This window comes from Genypterus blacodes, unplaced genomic scaffold, assembly GCF_046128005.1.
Source record: "Genypterus blacodes isolate CSIRO-AG114 ecotype Tasmania unplaced genomic scaffold, CSIRO-AGI_Gbla_v1 ptg000032l_1, whole genome shotgun sequence".
Classification (NCBI taxonomy): Eukaryota; Metazoa; Chordata; class Actinopteri; order Ophidiiformes; family Ophidiidae; genus Genypterus; species Genypterus blacodes.
In genome coordinates this window covers 4,665,775-4,683,792 of record NW_027466845.1, presented here as the reverse complement: position 1 = coordinate 4,683,792, position 18,018 = coordinate 4,665,775, and the positions used below count along the sequence as shown (strand labels likewise).

At 47.2% G+C, this 18,018-nt stretch overlaps 1 protein-coding gene across 1 annotated transcript in view; it reads right to left on the bottom strand.

The window, feature by feature from the left end:
* Positions 1 to 1,728: 1,728 nt before the first annotated feature.
* dph1 (diphthamide biosynthesis 1) overlaps positions 1,729 to 18,018 on the bottom strand; it is a 46,583-nt gene continuing 30,293 nt past the window's right edge. The window contains exons 6-12 of the mRNA XM_076146589.1: positions 15,453 to 15,574; positions 12,264 to 12,332; positions 11,126 to 11,282; positions 9,575 to 9,675; positions 4,968 to 5,046; positions 2,809 to 2,943; positions 1,729 to 2,394 (exon numbers count right to left, since the gene is read on the bottom strand). Of these exons, the coding sequence (XP_076002704.1) occupies positions 2,314 to 2,394; positions 2,809 to 2,943; positions 4,968 to 5,046; positions 9,575 to 9,675; positions 11,126 to 11,282; positions 12,264 to 12,332; positions 15,453 to 15,574 (744 nt within the window). The 3' untranslated portion in view covers positions 1,729 to 2,313. The remainder of the gene's footprint in view (positions 2,395 to 2,808; positions 2,944 to 4,967; positions 5,047 to 9,574; positions 9,676 to 11,125; positions 11,283 to 12,263; positions 12,333 to 15,452; positions 15,575 to 18,018) is intronic.

The following is an 18,018-nucleotide window of genomic DNA, read 5'->3' as shown; positions in this document are numbered from 1 at the left end:
ACAACAACCAGTAAGCTGTGATCTTTGGTGAGAGGAAGTACGATGGCAAAAACATTCAGGGATGCCAAGGAAGACACATTTGGAAGCAATCACACACACAAGTACCCCCCTCCCCCTACACACAGACACACACACATTCACTCAGACGACCATGTCATGTCCAGCTTGGCCCTTCTCTCCACTCTGAACTCACAGGACGTGGGGGGGAGAAGCTTGGCAAACAGTGCCATCTAGTGGCGACTCTGTCACTGGTGTTGGCAGTATAATGAGTGTGAGGAGGAACAAAGCAGGAGAGCGACTCTGCGTTTTCACTCAGATGACTCACGGAGCGGCACTGGCGGACATCAGAAGGCTCATTAAATTTCCGGCCCGGTGCCTTCCTGTTTAGTTTGCCTCCACCAGCCAAATCAAGCAGCTGCCATTCGCTTTGAAACATCACTCAGAAATTCACTTTTATTATGTAATTGTTTTTTGTTTTCTATAATTGACGCCAGCTGGGTTCAGATGCTTGTTTCTGTTCCGCTCCCCTACTAATAATTAGGTTTGGGTAAACTACTTTATGCTGCTTTCTGATTAAAAATATAAATTGATGGCCAACTATAAAACTATAATGCTGTATAGGTACAATTCCTTTGACTTTTTATGGATCCTGTAATATCACAAAAGGCCCGTAACAGAATTTAAAGGAGAAAGTGCTGATCCAGGCCGTGTTATTATTGCTGCTATTCCCTGAAGAAAACACCAAATCCTTATTGCACCGCTTGCACTAAATTCTACTCCATTGTTCTCAAAATCCATTTTTCCATTTGCCGCCTGTGTAATTGTTCCTGATTTTTAACCTTCCGTACACGACAAAACAAAAGGTTTTCCCCTTTGTCGGGGCTCATGACGTCTCGTGATGCTGCCGCCACCGCTCGGTAAACCATTGTTCAGACGTGTAATTGAGTTTGAAAGAGGGGCGAAGAGGTGAGCGTGTTCTTCAGGCGGCAGAGTTTAAGAAAAGTACAAGGTGGAGAGAGAAAACCAGGGGAAGTTTTGGTGCTGCAGCTTCTTTCTTTCTATCCTTCCGTCCTTGATATCAAGCGGCAGAATGGAATCATGTATTCTTCACCAGGCCTCCATTACACACGGAGTGCTGCAGCAAGAGAGGACGGAGCTGTGAGAGACCAGTGGACACGAGCGGGACACACACACACACACACACACACACACACACACACACACACACACACACACACACACACACACACACACACACACACAGGCAAGCATCACCAGAAGATGACGGACATCTGACCCAGATGGGACGTTCTGCACGTACCCCCTCCACCCCCCCAACCTCACGAGCCCCTGTTGCCTAGGCGACAAGACGCAATAAAGTACAAACTGAGAAGATGCTGAGGGATTTTTCTGGGCAAATCCTCTCCAGTATGCAGAAACATCACACACGTACACACGCACACACACACACACGTACACGCGCACGCGCGCGCGCGCACACACACACACAAACCTGAGGCCGCAGCGTGAGACCTCAATGCATCAGACAGCGATATCAGATTTTCTTATTTATTTATCGACAGACTCCTCCATCAATAAATGATGAGGATGAAGAGCAGTCGTGACTGCTGCATGCATCTTCAGAATTCACTCCTCGTCTTAAAAACACTCCCTCATCTTCGCTTGTTGTTCGTTGATCCGATGGAGAAAGCACGACTTAAGCATCGATTTCATTGATTAATTAATTTATTCATTTGTAATCTTGATCCCACATCAGAAACAAGGTCGTGTCATTTTGGTGAAGAGAGACTTCCTGTGTCGATTCAGCCGCAGACGAATGTGAGCTTGTGTGCGTTTGTGTTCACAAAGTTTCTCTCTTCTTTCCCGAGAAGTCATAAATCAAATAAAGTGCTTGAGATCAAGCACTTGATTTTAGAACAAGGAGTCGTGTCGCTCTTTGACAAACAGCACAAAAGATGATCTGACGCCGTGTGGCGTTTTATCTCCCGTCGAGTGGATCGCGTCTCAACAAAGCCGCCCACATTAACAGACACTTTTAATCCCACAGAACCTGCTCAAGGTCACCCAGCTCGCTTCCTCTCCCGCCCACGTTACCAAGAGGTGTTCCTGCCTCTGTTTGCCGTGTAGTTTCACGGATTGAATGCCGATGCGATTCTCTCAAAAATATACCCGTGGAAAGCGCGAGCGAGACCTTTGAGTCGCTGAGGAGCTTTATGTTCGCTCCCTGTCGGACTCCTCCGGTCTGACCTCGCTCCCCTCCGCCGCTTGCCGTCGCTCCTCTCTCGTCACGTGTCATTCCCCCTGACAGCCACACGGGGCGCACTGGTTCTGCTCACACTGCTTTGCAGGACGAGGTTGTGCCGAGCTCGCCTTCTGCAGTGAGAGAAGATTGACACTTAAACAGAGACGGTCCAAACACAGATGGTGCAGATTAGCTGATGCATGATAACAATAATATTATAATAATAATTACATTGTCGGGGCTCAAAATGGGGACAATTAAAATATATTCAATGTGCACGTCAAGGTCAAGGTCAAATGATCAAAGCCTTTGAGAGAAACACACAAACACACAGCTCAGCGTGTCCTGCTGTCATTGTACCACTGGGTGTCAGTGTGGTGACAGCCAGAGGAGATCTGATGAAAGCCACAAACACACATACACACACCACCAATGTGTGTGTGTGTGTGTGCGTGCTCTCTCTCTCTGTACCCACTTCCCTTCCCCTCCATTCTGCCTGCATTCGTTTCCTTTCCTCCCCTTTTTATCTCCGGCCCCCTGGTCACCTGTGTGTGTTTGCGTGCAGGCCGCGCTGGCTGGTTGTCAGGGTGGTTGGGAGCCCACGGCCCCAGGCTCTGATTGGAGTAGAAGTCCATGGGGTAGGTTTCCTGCCAGTCCACTTCCTGTAACGCAACAGCCGCCTGGGGGACAGATGGAGGGGGAGAGAGAGAGAGAGAGAGAGAGAGAGAGAGAGAGAGAGAGAGAGAGAGAGAGAGAGAAATAAAGATTACAAAGTCAGAGAAAAAAACAGGTGAGGACGAAAAATTAACCATCAACACTCCGACTGGTGGAAACTTCTGGTAGCAGCAGGATAACAAGAGTGTGAAGAGACTGCGACAGACTGATAGGAGAAGTGTGTGTTTGTGTGTGTGTGTGTGTGTCGCAAGATGAAGTTTGGATTGTCATCTGCACGGCACGACGCAACAGCTGTTAGATGGGAGGAGGAGGAGGAGGAGGACAGGGTGACACGGGTGCAGAGAGAGCGACGAGTGTGTCGGAGTATAATGAAGGAATAAACAAAATCATTAATTCATCCAGTCGATCTTTCCTCGCCACGTTTTGAAAATATGCACGCCGTCATAAAACATCATCAAATCGTTAAATGTCACTTAAGAAACTCCAAACCTCCACAGATTTGCCTCATTTAACCAGAAACTCAACAAGTTCGGAGGCTGAAACCGGAGAAGATTTGTGATTGGCCGTTGTTGCGCAATTCCTGCGTGCTGATGTTTACAAGACAAACAGCTGGAGTGAAACTTTTATGCGTGTTTCCAGCTCCTATAAGTAAGTGTCCCTTCACACCCGATAAAACCTTACGACTCTGTGCTGCTCACTCCAATGAAACCAGTCTTCCTCCCTACATGTCCTTCAATTTCTCCTCCTCTTCCTCTCCTTTCTGTCTCTACCTCTCCTCTCTTCCCTTGCCTCCCTCTGTGGAGAGCGAGGCTTCTGTTGCTAATCCCTGCACTGACAGGAGAGCCAAGTGTGTCTTATTGACTATAAATATAACATGAGACGCACTGAAAATAAACGCTGCGCCCTGCCTCCTCCTCCTCCTCCTCCCTCCCTCCCTCCTTCCTCCTCACTCCCTCCTCCTTCCATCTCGCTCTTCATCTTCATTCCAAAATGCCAAGCCGCAGCAGCCCGGCGCACTGAGACAAACAAGAGAGCTCGTAGGTATGCAGGGGTGGGGTGGGGGGGCGAATTAAGCACGTACAGGCGCAAGTTGCTCACGTGATGGCGAATCTGTTCCTTCTGGCCCAGCTGCAGCACACACACTATACACACACACATGGCGAATCTGAAATAGCCGAGAGCGAAACAGGAAACGAATCATTCCTAAGAGCAGAATTCACATTAGCTGCTGTTCATGTGGAGCAGCCCCAAACATCTGTAGTCAGAGGTAAACACCATTTTAGATCTGAGCACCGTGTTTTGAGAAGGAAAATTCCCCTCGCTGCCGATTTCACGAGGAGGCGAAACAACGGCGGCGGCAGGAGAACAAACGACTGAACTAATAATCAACGTCAAATGCAAAACAAGCCACGACACAAAACGGCCTGCGAGTAACACAACAACAACACAACAGAGCAAGACTGTTTTCCCCTCACTGCCCCAGCTGCAGCACACACCACACACACACACACACACACACACACACACACACACACACACACACACACACACACACACACACACACACACACACACACACACACACACACACACACACGAAAACATTTGCTTTGAAACAGATCTTTATGGGAAGCTGTTCAATCTCTTTCTCTTTCTCTGCTTTGGAAAAATAGCACAGCAGGGGGGGCTGTGTGGTTGTGTAGCCAGTAGGGGGGGCTAATCTCATTTGATGCCATTATGTGTTTGCTTGGGGGGGTGTGGAGTTGTGGAGGTGTAGAAAAAGAGCGAAAGCGAGAGAGAGAGAGAGAGAGAGAGAGAGATGCCACTTTCCCATATTTAACATTGCAGTAAACCTCATACCTGCTGCACTTTGATGGAGGTTTCAGTGGGGGCATCTGTCAAATTCTCAGTGTGCAGGCAGGAAGGTGTGTGTGCATGTGTGTGTGTGCGTGTGTAACACTGGGCCGACTCGGTATTGACTGACATATATGCGATCTTGCTCGGCGACTCCAGGGGCGAGTGTGTTTACCTCATAGGGAGACAGCAGGGGTTTGGAGAAAGCTGTGCCCCAATCGATGGAGAGACGTGGACACGCGATCTGGACCCACCTGCAGGAGGGAGAGGGAGAGAGAGAGAGAGAGAGAGAGAGAGAGAGAGAGAAAAGAGAGAGAGTTAAAGAACATTCTGTGCGAGGACAAATGAGTATGCACATTGATGAGTAAGTGCAAGTGTGCATGTGAAACATTCATAGAGGGAGAGAGGGAGAGATACAGATCCGATTAGAGAGGCAGTGCACATGTGCGATATGCATCCGCGTGCTGCATGTAGATGGGGTGCGTTGGGTCGTGCGGGGGGGGAACCTCCCTCCACCTGATCTCCTGTCAGCGAGAGAGAGAGAGAGAGAGAGAGAGAGAGAGAGAGAGAGAGAGAGAGAGAGAGAGAGAGAGAGAGAGAGAGAGAGAGAGAGCTGTCCTGACCTGCGACTGCTTAGATGTCGTCTCCAAGGAGAGACATTGAACAGAGAGAGTGAGGGCGAGGGAGGGAGGGGGTGAACAGGAAAAGCCAGGGATGAGGCTGGGTGAAAAGAAAAGAGGAGAACTAACGTGAAAGAAAAAGAGGAAGAGGTTAGGTGAGTGTGAATAAAGAATCTGCACCAGCCACGGTCTCCACGGTGCTAGCCTACATAGCTGGCAGACAGACGAGGGGGGGGGGGGCGGAGGGGGGAGAGAGAGAGGAAGATGAGGAGTAGGGTGCAATAAACGAGAGGTGGGGAAGAAAGAGAAAGAAGAGTAGAGGGGAGGAAGATTGGCAGAGAGGAAGGTGTTCATTCTGAGAGTGATGAAGGTGTGGAGGTAAACAGCTGGAGGGAAGAAGAGCGAACAAAGAGAGAGAGGAGAGAGAGGGGGGGGGGCGGTGTTTGGGCTTTCACAGATCGATGTTATCCACCGTTGAGTCTCAGCTGCAGGAGACGCCGTCCTGTGTCCCTAATCCTTGATGATGGGAGGAAATATTGAAGTACGAGTTGAGCTGCAGCGCATCAACACACACAAACACCTTAAAGGTCAACAACACCAAACACACCTGTTTGTGATGTAAGTGAAGGAGTGAGATTTAAAAACCAAACGCTTAGAAAGGGAAACCTTCCAGCCAGAGATGCTGAGGAGCCTTCAAGTCTAAAGCTCCTCCATCAAACACCCTGTATGACTCCTCCTCACTGTCACACACAAGGTCTGAAAGGCAGAATTGACTTCACGGTCCACTCTGGCTCTCTCTCTCTCTGAACGAGGCTCACCCCCTCCGGCCAACACTTTCACCTCTATAACGTCTGAACCTCCTCAGACTAGAGCTCAGACGGCGAGGAGAGAGACGGACGCTGAGGTGCGACCTTTGAGTTGAGGAAGTTCTACCTGCACCTCCCTGCTCTGGACTCGCCAACTTCCAATTCCATTGCAATTAAAAACTTCACATTAGAATGGACCACAGGTGAATCGGATCCAAACGGCACCAGTGGATCTTCAGCAAGACAAAGAGAACGAATGAGGTAGAGATAAACAACTACGCTTTGTTTCCTCTAATTCTTACCAAACTCAAACCTAATCTCACATTTACGCCCGACTGTTCACAGGATCTGATAACGTCAGGATCACTCGCTCCACTCGGCAGCTCTCCGTGTCGCGGCCGATTACCCGCCGACACCGTAAAGGTCCTCCACCTGCATCCGTGTGTGTCAGTTACACTCTGCAGCCGTGACCCCAGCCCGACGGAAAAAAAAGAGGAAGCCAGAACAATTAACCTGTGCGACCTCGCGCTCAGGGAGATGGGAAGCGTTCACCTTTCACAGCTAATTTAATTGAATTAAAAACAATTCCATTCCTGCGGTTGTCACGGCAATAAAGGGCGGAATGAGTCGGGTGGTATTTGCGGTCTGGTTGAGATAAGTGTGTGTGTGCAGATATTGATACAGTGTTTTAAAACCAGCCTCGGGATACACTCATTACACACTTAAGTGCATATGGTAATGCTCTCTCTCGCGCTCTTTCCCTCTCCTGTGTGTGTGTGTGTGTGTGTGTGTGTGCCTAATGTCTTCTCTTTAGTTGGGGCTGAAAAGTGCCGTGCTTGAACTTTGACCTTTGTCCGTTGTGGCTTCCTGTAGGCGCCTGTGTCGTTGGTTCTTCCGCATCTGTGACTAATGTGTGTTTAAGCTGCTGAATCAGCATCTTGGCTTCACATTTAACAGTCGTCGCCTGTTTCTAGCTTAGACTTCACATCGTAGACCTGCAGCTGTCCGTCAATATGTGGCTCAGGGATAGATTGCACCAGTTAACGCTCCATAATGCCACATGAGGTTTTACATTCAGACATCCTGGCTAAAATTACTGTGAGATTGACATTAGCAGAGTGTAAACATCGTGTGTTGGATCTCCAAGTTCCACTTTAGACTCGGTGATAAAGTGTCAACAAAGACTGTCTGAGAGGAAATAATGTCATTTCTTTGCATTCTGATGGACATATTGATATGAATATCAGAGAATATGCTGTATATATATTTATGTATCCCATCTGCAACACTTCTGAGCTGTGTCTCCTTCTTGCTCAGCAGCACAAACTGTGTTGAGCTGCTGCTGTGTTTGTGTTTTGGTCTGCATCACATCAGAGTCACTCTCATCCGTTGGCGAGCAGGAGCGAGAGGAGCGCCAAAAAAACCCAAAGGACAAGAAAAAAAGAAGTTTTTTTCCCATGATCCCTTTCGTTCTTTCACAGCCCCCTCACATACCTCTGCATCTCTCTCTCTCTCTCTCTCTCTCTCTCCAGATCTCTCAGACCTTCTGTCCTTCTCTTACCCACTCCTCCCTCACACATCACACCTCTCATTACTCTACAGTGAGAGGCCAATCTGAGGGAGTGTGAGGAGAGTGTGTGCTTGTGTGTGTGTGTGTGCCTGCACTGGTGTGATCGCCGTCTCGCTCACCTTCTTGTCTACCTTCACCTTCTGGACAGACGTGGGATCAATCAGAAAAACTGCGGCGTGAAGCCAGAGCGCTTCACCTTTTTTTCCCCACTATAGCTCCGCAGCAGTTTGCTCTTGTTAATGATGGCGAGCTGGATATCGGCGTTGCACGGCGGAGCATATTTTAGTCCCCACCGACGTTATCGCAGCCGACACCGCCTGAACATCACAGGGGCTGACATGCGCCGGTCCACGTGGATGCAGACGGGGATGTGAAGATTCGCAGTAATAAATTGACAGCGTGTGAAGGAAAGTGCGAACGGTGTGTGGGCGAGCGAGCGTGCGTGCGGCCTCCAGGTGCCGCATGCACACACAGCGTCTGGCCAGGGTTTGGATTCTCTAAGGCCGAGGGCGACGGGGAAACGAAAACCAAAATGCGGAGAGCGAGAAAAACAAGAAACTCAATCACTGCGGAAGACAAACGTTCCCTCTGTTTCTCTCCTGGTTATCGTCCTCTCACAGCGTTCAGGCAGGTCTTCCATACACACACGCCCTCATTCTAAAGCCTGCACCTCAAACACAAAGCAATTGTCTCAAGCACCCAAAGTCCATTAGGCTTTACTATTTGTTTTTGCTACGCCGGCAAAACTGCGGAATCTCATCAAGTCGTGAATGCCAATTTTGTTTATGAAGCTGTTCAAATGATTGTTTGTCAGCTCCTCGTTTCATCGGGCGCTCGCTCGCACATCACGCTGAGTCGCCAATTATGTGAGCAGCCACGCTCACGGAATACATAGAGCATGTTCCTGATTGCAACTTTTGGGTGATTACTTCTATTTTTTTCTATTAAAAAAAAAGAAAAAGAAATCAGTGCAGGTCCATGAATTGAGAGATAAACAAGCGACTCTTCATCAGAAAACACACTGATTACTGAGAAACATGGGGCCGCCGGAGGAAGTGTTTAAGTGACGGGTGAGATAATGAAGGGAATGCTGGCTTTAATGTGCGTGTGTGTGTGTGTGTGTATAAGAGGAAAGTCTGTAAGATAGTGGAGTGGGTGGAATCGTGGAGAAGATTTCACCAACTCCCTCCTCCTCCTCCTTCCTCCACAGCTCCATCACACCAACATCAGAAGTGAGTCACAGTCGACACTGCGATTCCCCTTGTGGTGAATGTTGGTACTTCTCCCCAAACCGGACTCCATCAGTAGGAGGAGCTACAGAGACGTGAGACTTTTCACAGCAGTGTAGCTTAAAAGGAAGAACTTCAGCCTTAAACTCTCCGTGCCCACTTACTTTGCTGGGCTGATTGTTACCATGGCGAGGCTCAGGGGGATTAGGTGCACAATCCCAGCGAGCACCGACCGTAACCCGAGTTGGCGCTCCACTCAAAACCCACCGGCAAGAGAAAGTTTTGCTAGTTGTCATCATTTAATCCACTTACCTCGGCCCACTAACTGGTTCTCCATTCACAATTGAATCTGAATGGAACGCTGAATATTTAGTCGGGAATAACTGAGCTTGCAAAACTTAGGGCTTCAGCGAGGACAGGGAAAACGCCATCTGTGGTTTTATTTTATCTGCCCAGAGTCAGGCGCTCCTGATTAAATGAGCTGCAAACGCATTCTATTACTTTGTGTGTGTGTGTGTGTGTGTGTGTGTACTGTATATCTGTCTGTTAATACTCACGCGTCTACATTCGTCATCAGATCCAGCTTGCCCGGGAAAATCTCAGAGAGTAGCACTCGAGTGAAGGACTTGCCCAGCGCCTTGAGCCTCAACTCCACGTGCTGGAACACGGGGGGGAAGCGGAGAAAAGAGCGTTAGGGATGATGATGAAATGTATGCAAGGGTGAAGGTAAAACTACTGATTAAATTACTCTAAGTTTGAACCCTGAACTTGAGAGGTTTGGTATAATAACTAAGACTCTGCTCCAACTGCTGGGTCTGTCTTTGACGTTTCTGTATCGGTTAAGGAAGAGCAGAGGAGGGCTTCATCGTGTCGTGAAGGTAAAAGGCGAAGATCGGGATCACGTGGCCAATCTCTGGACCCCCGACTTCAAATTTGCTCCTCGCAAAGTTGAAGAAATCCCTCCAAAGGTTCCTTTGGGCGTGATAAAAACCTTCATGTTGGCGCTGATATCCTCTGTCCACAGCGTCATGAGACATTTCTGTGCCGGCGCTCTTATCTGAGATAGTTCTGTCCGGCGCTCTTGAGAGGTTATCTGACACTCCACTTCTTAATCTCCACAGATTGCTACGGGAGAGCCGGTGGGACTCTTTATCCAGATCATGTTTTTTTTTTTTTCACTTTCCTCTCCAGTCACTCTAACATGAAACTTTCCTGCTGACATTTTAACACCTCTGCCAACTTCACCTTTCAAGTCTGGATATTTATGGAGATGAGCGCCGCCACCATAAAGGCTGGAGGGCGTGTGCTGACGGATTATATACGGGTGTGTTGGCTTTAAAAGCTTCTACTGTACAACTGGAGGAAGAAGTGGAGGAGTCGCACAGAAACCCTCTTCCTCTATGTGCGCGAAGACGGCAAGATGACGACAAGACGACAACATGATGACGACTCGTGTTTACAGACACATTGTATTTCGCTACCAAATGCTGTGAAAGTTGTGCAATGCATTTGTAGAACAAGTGGCATCTGTGTAATATGGCAGTTGACCTACGGTTGCAGGCTAAGTATCTATCTGCTAAAGGTACTACTGTATTAGCAGCAAGCAACAAGGCCAACCTCCAACAAAGGCTGAATGTATGAAGACACAACGTTTTTCTTTAAATTTGCATTTAAACAAGTGTATTAAATTGTGGGAATAACTCATAAGAGAATTACACGGCTCATTAAGAAATGATTTGTATTCTCTTGTCTGAATGTAAAGGTGACCAGCTGTTTGTTTTGTACAGTTTGTTCTATGTCTCTATGTAGTTGTGAATAGAGACTCAGGCACACACACATACATGCACTCAACTTACACAATAACCCATCAACGCTCCCATACCCTCAACCTATAGGCGTAACAGCTGGATAAAGGGTGCTACCACTTGGCCACGGCATTGAGGATATGAAATAACAAGCTCCCAGCGTGATGGTTTGTCCTATTAGAGCAACGTGTCAGCGAGCTGTGCTGCTTGTCAGAGACAGTCACACTCAGTATTACAAACCATTGCACAAGCAGCGTCGGCGACATGCGGAGGCAGTCAAAATGAGAACATGCGAGCGCTCACCTCCAGGACTTTGGGACTGCCCTGTCGGCCAAGCGTGCCCAAGATCAGGCCCCACGTTTGGGCCAATCGAGCCTTTTCAATGGCCTGGAGCCTGAAGGCGCGCATGGCCTCGTGGTCGTAGTACTCTCTGGAGAACACCTTACTGTACGGGTCATATCTGGAGATGCAAACAGACAGAAAGGCAAGGAATACAAGAATGGAATATGTGGACAAACACACTTAACCACAAACCAACACTCATCTCCAGCCACTGTTCCATTATCTATGTGGAGAAGAGGAATGCAAGAAAAGATGAAAAATCCAATCACGAAATGCTGTCAGGTATGACAGGATTTAGCGTATTTTGGAGAATATGGAGGCATTTCTGGGCATCTAATCTCTCTTTCCTTGACACAAGGGGTTCACTTGAGATTAGAATCTTGTTTATGAGACAGACCTCCGATCGGTGCAGCAGCGCGTGTCAATAACAACATTTCACTTTGCATACAAACAAGCCCACATAAACACATTACTTCTTCGCGCCGCGACTTCTCACAACATTAACATCACAATTGCCCTTAAAGTAAGAGATGAGGATGGCGGCGGATTCAACCTCAAACCACAAGAAAAGGATGCATATGAGATAATCGCGTACATATCAGCATCTACTAAAATAATGGATCAAACGAAAATGGCCCCGACACAATTATTGATTGGAAACTTCCCTTTGGTGCACACAAAGCTACCAAACAGCACAGGGAGAACTTTAGTCCACTAAAATGAGCTTAGATAATGAGATTGAAGACACCTGAGCTATCAATGAAAGAAAGTAGTCTGACTGAAACATCACTACAATCCAATCAAATATAAGCACTTCTAAGGGGTATCAATAATTGTGTCCAAACAATTAGCATTTTTTGAATAATGTTACAATGCAAAACAAGAGTAAATTAGTTGAGTCAGTTTTAACTTAATGTATTGGAAGATCATGAAGGCTTTTAGCCGCTTCATCACTCGCTTCCAATCTAAATGTCATCACAGCTATATTCAACCACACTTTGAGTTGTTTGGTTGAGTCAAAGACAGGAGTCACACGCATATGAACTGTATAATAAAGGAGCAGAAATATTTGATGACAAAGAGCAGAATTCTCCCATACCTGTACGCTGGCATGTCTGGGTTGGCAATCATGATTGATTCCAGGTGAAATCTTCCGTCCCCCAAGTAACTGTAGAAAAACACAGGTAATCACACACACACTGAGATGTGAAGAAAATAAATAAACAAAATTAATCCTGCCAAGCAAACATGCCTGATGTGTATCCTCCTACACACCTCACCAACTCCTTACTCATTATTCCTCCTCTCTGTCTGCAGCCGTTTACCGGCAAGCACAAATCGTTGCAGGGCAGAAGGCCGGGGGGCTTGAGGTTAGAGGGGGGGCGGGGGAGGGGGCTCTTGACCTGACGCTGTTGTCCAACAATGCAACCGGTGCTGATCAGAGCGTGGCGTTTACACGGGAGGCGAGCCCTTCCAATTAACCCAGGGTCTGCTGCCGAGAGGGGAGGGTGTTCACCAGAGCCCCGCGGGGGTGGAGTTGACAAACCACAAAGTCACAGAGGGGTGGCGGTGGGTGAAACCTGGAGCACAGAGGCAAACGCCGAGGGGCCTCCTATTTGTGTGGAGGGGATGGGGGCAAGTCTGTATCCCTACTCATTACTGTTCAGTCTTAATTAGCCTACAGGGAGAGGACAATTAAACCCACTAATTGGCAGTATGTTTGGAACAGACTGTGGGTGGTTTTCCTCACAGGCTACATGCAAGTCTCACCGTATGTGTCCGGATCACAAATAACAATGTACAGCGGCACAAAATCACACCTCTGTTGTACTGCCTCGCTGTCCTTCACCACATGCGAGGCCCTCATAATGTTAGTCATTACACATACCTCCACCAAGGCTGAGTCGCCCTCTACTAGTGAATTGTTACTCGAAATGGAGGAAATGAACAGGTTATTGATGAGACTGTGATCGCTCCACGGTCATAGAGAAAATTTGAATTGTTGTTGTTATGGCGCTACCTTCAGGTTGGTTGATATGAGAGAGTGCACATGTCAATTCATTCATGAAATACAGAAGAAAGAGCCACGCCCACTCAAACTTTGGTTGGCAATTCCAGCAAAATGGTAAGGAATATCAGAAAGAGGACTTTTGTCAGACTTGGTCCAGACATTCTCCATGTGCAACTGTGTGACAATTGAACTGAAACTCTAGTTACAAAATGCAAATGACTGTGGCCTCTTTGGACCGATGTGGGTTGAAAACATAACAGAGGTGAAAATGCCTCATTGCTGCTCGGCTCTCTGTCACATTCACAGGCGCTGCAGCTCTCTAACTTCTCTATGATTCACATTCTATTGTTGTTTAGAAAAGCGTCCTCAGCACGAGTCTTTTGTCAAGCAACAACAACAACAACAACAACCTGTCCTTGCCTCCGCATCCCTGCATTCCTCTGTTACGAGAGCGAAAGAAGAAGCCAGACAAAGACCTCCCTCAACGTTTCCTATTGCTTCTTTCCACATTTTCTTTAGGGTGTGCTTTTAAAAGTCTTCTTCATGGTGGTAATGAGACAGACTTTTTTCAGACTTTAAAGTGTTCATGGGTATTGGATCGCTGAATCTTGTAACACTCCTCGCTGCCCCGTAATGCATTCTGTGTTCAGTGCTACAGTGAAATGTCATTACAACTTGTGCATAATGCATTCTTGCCTGACTAATTTATACGAGATAACCCAGTGTTCAAACCGAACAGGGTTTGGACTACAGAAAAAGAAAAAGGGCTAAGAATCACTCAAAATTAAAAGTGGGGAAATACACCGGGCAGCACGACTCAGCAGAGTGAATAATAAACAGTGTTAAAGCCCTGATGGTTAAAATCCTTCTTTATAGTGCAGGTGTGCTGGCTGGTGGTTTTTGAGTCTCTGTTACAAAAATACATGCCACATTTCTTCCATTTATGTCTATTATTGCTTATACTTGTATGGCGCTTCTTCTTCTTCTTCTACGAGTTACCCCAATGGCCTCTATTCCACTCTTGCTTTCAGTGTCTGCATGTTGCACAAATCTGCCTGTAAGTACTGTCTGTGTGTATGTAGCTCGATATATCATGTACACGTGTGTGTGTGTGTGTGTGTGTGTGAGAGAGTGAGAGCGAAGTCATGGAGTGAGGCAGAAAGTGAGAGTGAGAGATTATCTGGAAAGCAGGCGGGTCGATTCTGCCTCACATCCCGACCCTGCCCACCAGGACTCACACATCAAAGACAACATACATTAGATTAGCAGGTGGAGCGCACCCGATCCCTTCCATCCCCACTTTTTCCGACACTCATTGTGCTGGTTGCATCCCGCGGGCCCTGCTTCAGTCAAATAAGAGAGCCAGTCCTTGTGCAGCAGTTTTAATCTTGTGCATTGGGAGGTTTTAATCCCACAGAGCTGCAATAGGTGTGCAAGGATCAGCCGTAAAGCAAGGAACCTAAGCATGATTATCGCCGTTATTCTAACTGGCTGTGCGCTGCAAAGCACGGGGTTCTCTCGACTTAAGTGGAGCAGGATATGTGTAGACATATAGTGTGGCTGCGGAGGTGTTGTTGTTGTTGTTTGAACCTGTTACTTTGCCAGCGCGTTCTCCCACCTCCTGCAGCAAAGGCAGCGCGAGCAGAGAGCTGACGAGCCGACGAGCTTCAGCGTTTATGTTGACGTGAAAACAGAAACGGAGATATTTTATTAGGGTGATGTACCGCGACCTACGAGAAGAATGCACATAACTAAGGAGAGAAAGCAATGGCTTGAGATTTCAAATGCTCGACTGCACACAGAAACATGTTACACTACTTCATAACTCCTGCAGTAAGTAGCAAATGACGTGCGTGCATTTCTTCAAGATGTGGAGGATCAGTCAGCATGTGGCTGTATGGTGGACGGTTTCAAACAGCCTACAGAGGTGGTGCTGGTGGTATCTGTCAGGCTTTCTACAATTCAAGGATATTTTTAGCTTTTCCCTTCTGTATCAGTAACTGGCTGAAGCTCTATTGCAGCGCACACACACACACACACACATCCAGCAGTCACTTCAAGCTGCGTGTGATTCGATGTCACACTGCATATTCCTCATGTCACACAAGTGACCGTGGCAGTGGCAAGGGGTAATTATATTTGCTAAGCGCGGGGCAGTGACTGGGGCGAGTGGAGGTAGCCGCGGCGGTTGGGTGTCTTAGTTAACTAGACGAGACGAGGGCACCGGCGCTGAGAGCTGCCGCCACGTGGCAGACAGGAGGAAGGATGGTGTCTTACATAATGGCGTTGACATGGCGGCCCAGGCGAGGGGAGGTGCAGCCCAAAATCTCTCCCGGTGACAGAGGTCGACACTGGGGTACCACCACTTCATAGTCTGGCGTCAAGACTTGACTCACAGCCTGCAGCGTGGAGGGGAAAGAGAGAGGCAGAGAGTGAAAGGCTTTGTTACCACCATTAATCCTTCCCCTCATTTTAGAGGGATCCAAAAAAACAAAACAAAGCAAAAGAATGGGATGGAGGGGAGGTTAGGAATATATTAAAGTGAGACAAAAGGAACAGGGAATCACAGTGAGGCAGAAAAAACGTGTTAGGCAGAGAAAATGAGAGAAAAGTTGACATTTTTTTTCATTTCTAACATAATGTATAATTTCAAATGTTTATTTAATTCTAACTGATTCTGTGTCTTTGTTCTTTTTTAAACTAAATGGTAGTTAAACACATTATATTTATTTATTTATCTTTATTTTGTGGTCGTCTTCTTTATTCCTAATTTCCACCACTGTTTCCCCTCAATCAACAGTCCTGGAGTTCTGGTTGAGCTGCAAACCGATGTATGAGAACTGCACCATGAATAAAATATGACTCAGCAAATGTTTAATGAATAACCGTCTGGAGTCCAACAGCATCAATCCAACACACACTCACACACTTACGCCTCTACACAAAATGATGCTGAGAAGTCGTATAAATCCATTAAAGAAACCCCAAAACATTGCAATTTCAACTTCAGCACTATTTTGGTCAAATGATTGTGCATATTTTTGTTATTTTTTGGGTCAAAGTCAAATGAACCAGGACGACATCACACACAACAAATGCTCATGTTAGGATTACGCTGTATTTGTTTTTACTTAAGCTGACACTATCTAGATTTTTCTCTTAAATAATTCTTCGCATCTTAATTTCTTTGTATTGAACAGATTTGCTTTTCAGTAGGAGCTTTTTGCATCTGCACAGTAAAGCGCATCAACAAAACAAGCGAGGCTCTGGGAAAGATTCAAGGAAAAAGTACAATTTCCTAAGGGTAAATTAAGGCCTCTCTCACACACCTACATTCAATTAACACAACATTAAAACACGAGACACACAGAACAAGTCAACCATTGCAGCGTTCGTGTGCTCGGAGGTGGAAGGATAAACACAGCGATTTAAAGATGGCGCACCGCAGGGAATAAAGGGGTGAACATCCAACTCCTCCCGCCCGTGCTGCTCGATCTAAACGAGCCTACACACCACAAGACGTGAGAGGTGGAGGAGGAGGAGGAGGAAGGAGGCACGCATGAACACGCACACACATGGACGCACACAACTCCTTTGACACACAATATGACCCCGCCTGGTGTAAAAATAACAGTGCTTACATTAGCAAAAGGGGCTCAGAACTGGTTGTTGCTCCAGCGGAGCAAATCAAAGGAGTCCAAGGCATTATGGGAGCGAGCTGAAGTAAGGAGCAGCGTGTGTTCGGGCTGAGTGCTGCTGTACGGCGGCCGACGCGGCTTATATAAAGAGGAGAGTCGAGCACGACATCGACCTGAGAGGATGTCTGAGTTCAATCCACCTTTGAAATCCAAAATATCTCCCGCTGCATCGCCACAAACCCACACTGGAGCTCCAACTCGGCACAAATAAAAAAGGTATATTTGTTCCCTCATATTTGCGTGGGCGTCCGAGCGCCCACACTGTATGTACACAACTCTGCCGTGGCAAAGAGTTCACCGATAGAGAATTCTAACGATTATTCTCTTCTCAGCCTGTAAGATCCAATTTGTCTCCCTCCTTTTCCTCCCCCGCTGCTGAGGTCGTGTGTGACTCCCCCTGGTGGTGAGTGCTGGTTCATTTTTAGGGCTCAGATTCTCCCCAAACCAGATTCCCTCAGTAGGAGGCGCTGCAGCTGGATAATCTGAATATCTGCAAATTCTACAAAAGATGGCGGTTTGGCTTCCGAGTCGCTGGCTCGTTTTGCTACATTTACATTCCAAGCCTCAATGCTCTATTAAAAGCTTTTACAATTTAAAACATCAGTTGAGCAGCAAACAAACGACAAATCCAAATTAAAACTGAGCCTCACTCAGTCATTTCTGATAGAATGACTTTGAAAACGTCCTCGTTGTGAACAATCCTAACTCGGATCAGTGCTTCTTATAGAAACGGTATTTTTGCCTTGAGCAAGGCACCGAACCCCAACCTGCTCCATGGGCGCTGGCTGTCCTGCGGTGCCCCCTCTGGTGCATGTGTGTGTGTGTAGGATGGGGGCGCGAACTTGCAATTGCATTGTGTGTAAGATTGTATTGTGCGTAAACTGCATGTATGTAAACTGCATGTATAGTACATGCATGTGTTTGAATATCACATGTCTTGGGATGAATAAAGGGTTGTTCTTCTTCTTCTATTTCTAATACAAGTACAGTCTCTCCACTGACCTCTCGCTGTCCTCCATTTTATCCAGCGCTCCATATTTGACAGTGAATGATGACAACAGTGAAACTTGCTTGTGCAGAAGTGAGACGTATTAAAGTTTGAGTGTGAAATGCACCAAAAGATTCACTCACACACACACACACAC